This window comes from Lupinus angustifolius, chromosome LG11 (genome assembly GCF_001865875.1).
Source record: "Lupinus angustifolius cultivar Tanjil chromosome LG11, LupAngTanjil_v1.0, whole genome shotgun sequence".
In the NCBI taxonomy this organism is placed as follows: Eukaryota; Viridiplantae; Streptophyta; class Magnoliopsida; order Fabales; family Fabaceae; genus Lupinus; species Lupinus angustifolius.
In genome coordinates this window covers 14098207-14102666 of record NC_032019.1, presented here as the reverse complement: position 1 = coordinate 14102666, position 4460 = coordinate 14098207, and the positions used below count along the sequence as shown (strand labels likewise).

Sequence of the window (4460 nt, the reverse complement as noted above, 5' to 3'; positions counted from 1 at the left end):
TATTAATATTGTAAAAATGATATATGATAAATGCACATCATTAAACTCATAAATCATTTAAAAACATTTTAACGAATTCTGAGCTCAGGCGAAGAAATGTATGAGGATTTTTTGTACATTCAACTATTTAGTCACACCCCCTTTTTTATGGCTAGGAACATATTTCAATTTTTAGTAAGACATATGTATAGGATGGCAAAGGGGTAGAGTATGTTTCCAATCCATATATTAAAAAGTATCCAGTAATTTTAGTATATATTTATATATTTTATAGTAATTAATATATAAAAATATATATTATATAAATAATAAGATATTTATAGAATAAATTTATGTTTTTAGTCAAATCACTCAATTTATTATAAAAGTGATGATTAAATAGATAATATATAATCACAAAATAATAATAAAAAATATAATATATATAAGTTATATTAAAAAATAAATTTATAATATACATATATTTATGAGACAGATATTATAAAACTCGTTCTTATTCATAAATAATTATTGCAGGTACTTGTTATATGTATTTTATGGATATCAACTTCTCAAGTTTTTTATCATCGTACTAATTAAGAAAGTGAAAATATAACTTATAAACTAATTATTAATAAATAAATTATAATCATATAATATATGTAATTTTCTTGTGATTAAAATGATTAGTAAGGTATGATGAGTTAATAAGAGAATTATTTTGCAATGAAAAAAACATGGGTAGAAGTTAAATCGTACAAGAAACAAACAACAACATCCCCCAAAGAAATGTCATATACTTCTCCTAAAAGATAATAAAGTGATAAAGTAAATCATCATTATTTGCCACCAGACTTACAATATTCAACAAGCGACAACGTTTGCCATGCAAGAGCACACGTCATGCCCCTTCCAAATTTTCAATCCGCTCAACAAAATTAACTTATAAATTTTACTAAAAAATAAGATATATTACTTGTAAACTAAATTATTAATAAGGAAAGTACTTTTGTCACATATGTAAAAAGATCTATAGATTGATTTTGTTGGATAATAAATCATTTTTATTCTTTCATCTTTATCACTTCCTCTTTTGTTTAACCTCCGGATTTTCACCCAGTAATAGTACTTCTTATAAGTTTATAAAAAAAATAGAACCTCTAACAATATCCCCACATCCTAACAAAAAGAGTGTCCAGGTTCAATGTACACATATGATTTAGATAACGAATTACTATATTAATTATTATTATTATTATTGTCATATAATGTAATAATTAACTGTTACTATTGGTTTATAAGTTGGTTTTATGTTAGAAGGAAGCCTTTTGAATTATGAAATACATTTTGTATAAGAATAAATAAGATTAGATAGATGCTAGTAATGTTTATATGTGCCGATTATTGCAAAATTTATTATTAAATAATAATAAAGTAGATAATAACTACCGGCAAAGAATAAAAAATATAATTAATATATTTAATTACAAGTCACCCCTATATTTATGATATAGCTTCCAAACACCTGTTTTCTTCCTTTCTTCACTCTTAAAATGATTGATTATAGTATAAAAAGACAAATAAATTGATTTTATATAACAAGTTTTATTTATTTTATTATGAAAATGTATTAAGAACTTCTCTCTATATAATTGAACCTACAACAGCCATAGATATCCAACACTTCCATTTGTGAACACATCATAAACCATAATTAACCATGGGAGAGGTAGATCCAGCTTTCATTCAAGCACCAGAACACAGACCAAACCTCCACACCATAGAAGCCAAAGGAATCCCTCTAATAGACCTCTCCTCTTTATCAAAAACCAACAATGACCCATCTTCCATTGAAGGCCTTGTTAGAGAAATAGGCAGTGCAAGCAAAGAGTGGGGCTTCTTTCAAGTGATCAATCATGGTGCTTCTATTGATCTAAGGCAGAAGATTGAAACTGTTGCAAGAGAGTTTTTTGCTCAGAACTTGGAAGAGAAGAATAAGGTGAGAAGAGATGGTGTGCAAGTGTTGGGATATTATGATACAGAACATACTAAGAATGTTAGAGATTGGAAAGAAGTGTTTGATTTTGGTGTGGAGGATCCTATTTTGGTTCCTGCTTCATGTGACCTTAATGATAAGGAACTTACTCATTGGTTCAATCAGTGGCCTCAGTATCCACCTCAGTTCAAGTAAGTCATTTATGTATATTGAGATTTCTCATCATTATAAGTTTGAGTATGCACAATTCATATTAGTATATTAGTATTTAATTTTGGGAATAAGTTAGATGCAGAATTTAAACTCTTCATAATGAAAGATTTTTGGGGATTGCTTTTCCTATTTAGTTATCATGTGCAATTTTCTTGGGCTTGTTATCAAAACCATATCTTTTCTGACATATGTAATTGGTAAATTGGTGAATCAGTTCCTATATCTGTATAATATATTAATTATAACAATCATATTGATTAAATTTGGTGAAAATATAAAACTATTTTTTTTTATAATATTAGTTTCCTTCAATTATATATTATAGTCAATATTTTTAGTTCAGGCAAATGTCATTGTTGTCGGGATTGCCTATTCATAAATCATAATCATTATTTACTAATTAATTCAGATATTTAATTTTGTTATTGAACAGAGTGATTAAACAGTTTTTCAATAATTTTAATTATATAAATGTATTCTCCCACTTCCAGAAAAACTTTATTCTTTCTATTCAATCAAGGTTTTCATGGTTTCCAATTTTTCTCTTCATCGTTGTTACAAATCATATCATCTTAGTTAAACTTGAATTTTAGTGGATTCATATATATTATTATGACATGACATTTTTATTATACAGAGAGTTATGCGAAGAATATGCTCAAGACGTGCTAAAACTAGCACTAAAATTAATGGAGCTTATAGCACTAAGCTTAAAGTTACCAGCAAAAAGGTTTGATGAGTTCTTCAAAGACCAAACAAGCTTTATAAGGTTCAATCATTATCCACCTTGTCCCTCACCTCACCTAGCTTTAGGAGTTGGTCGTCACAAAGATGCTGGTGTTTTAACCATCCTTGCTCAAGATGATGTTGGTGGCCTTGAAGTGAAGAGAAAATCTGATGGTCAATGGGTTCGGGTCAACCCTACACCTCATGCTTATATTATCAATGTTGGAGACATAATTCAGGTATTATACTAACCTAGTTCGAGTCCTATAGTCTATATGGAGACTTCATTGATAAATAATTTGCGAGTATTCCATCTTTCAACTATAACATTTCATAAATGAAAAGGAAAAATAAAAGAAATAGGTGGATCTTCGATATGATTTAGACAATCTCCTTTTAATAAATTAGTTTCGGACGTAAAGTTAAATCAATGAATGATTTAGAATAGTTTATAGAAAATTACTTAAACTATGGAGAATAGCTTATGAAAATAGCAAAGATCATTTGTAAGCTCTTTTTAACTTTATTTCAATTCAATAAGTTTGTTAGAAAAGCTTATAAAAATAAGTTCTTTTAAATTTATTATAAATAAATAAATAAATAAAACTTAGTGATTATATTTTTAGTACTCCTAGGAATCGAGCCTTAAACCTTTTGATCTTTTTTGAGAATCTAGTGAGACTCTCTATTACTAAACCATCACATTGTTGGTACTTGATGAATAAGTGATTAATTAAGCTAAGTACTCAAAAGGTGTCCCCCGTTTATGTAACACTAACCATGGGATTTTGCACAGGTTTGGAGTAATGAAGCATATGAAAGTGTTGAGCACAGAGTTATGGTGAATTCTGAGAGAGAAAGGTTTTCAATTCCATTCTTTCTCAATCCTGCACACTACACCATGGTGGAGCCCTTAGAGGAGCTAACAAATGAGCAAAACCCTGCCAAATATAGACCCTATAATTGGGGCAATTTTTTTACTACTAGAAAGCGTAGTAATTTTGTGAAACTTGATGTAGAAAATGTTCAGATATATCATTTCAGGGTTTAGAATGAGCATTTTGAAATAACCCTATATGAAAGTTATGCTATGCTTTATCTAGTTAAACTGCAAGTAATGCTCATCACAATGATGTATATATTGAATAAAGACTTACTGCCACATAAATAATTTCAGTTTCTGAATCCAATATTATCAAAATTCTTATATGAGTGTAATATTTATTCAATGTTAATGTAAATATTTATATACAATTATTATATTATTCATCATTTATTTAAATTTGAAAAATCAATAATAATTAAACATAAATAATGAATGAAGTAACCATATTGTATAAAATTGATACACCATAAATGTATACATTTGTTTTCTTTGTTAGTTGGACTACATTCTTAATAAGCCCATGTTGACATCAATATGCACCACAAGCTTACAGAATCATGCCTCAATTATATGAATACAACCAAAGTAAAATCTCCACTACAGCAACACCTTATGGTGTTTATTTAGTAGCCAATATTCATATTTTATTTAGGTTTTTTT

General features: G+C 27.8%; 1 protein-coding gene across 1 annotated transcript; it reads left to right on the top strand.

Moving 5' to 3' along the window:
* Nucleotides 1643–4119, top strand: LOC109360850 (protein DMR6-LIKE OXYGENASE 1-like). Its single transcript, XM_019606009.1, has 3 exons — nt 1643–2166; nt 2826–3153; nt 3711–4119. The coding sequence occupies exons 1-3, from the start codon at nt 1700–1702 to the stop codon at nt 3963–3965; spliced, it is 1050 nt and encodes a 349-aa protein (XP_019461554.1). The 5' UTR covers nt 1643–1699; the 3' UTR covers nt 3966–4119.

Coding starts and splice junctions, on each gene's coding strand:
- LOC109360850 (XM_019606009.1), top strand. CDS start 1,700: ATGGGAGAGGTAGATCCAGCTTTCATTCAAGCACCAGAACACAGACCA. Junction 2,167..2,825: donor CAGTATCCACCTCAGTTCAA/GTAAGTCATTTA, acceptor TTTATTATACAG/AGAGTTATGCGAAGAATATG. Junction 3,154..3,710: donor ATGTTGGAGACATAATTCAG/GTATTATACTAA, acceptor GATTTTGCACAG/GTTTGGAGTAATGAAGCATA.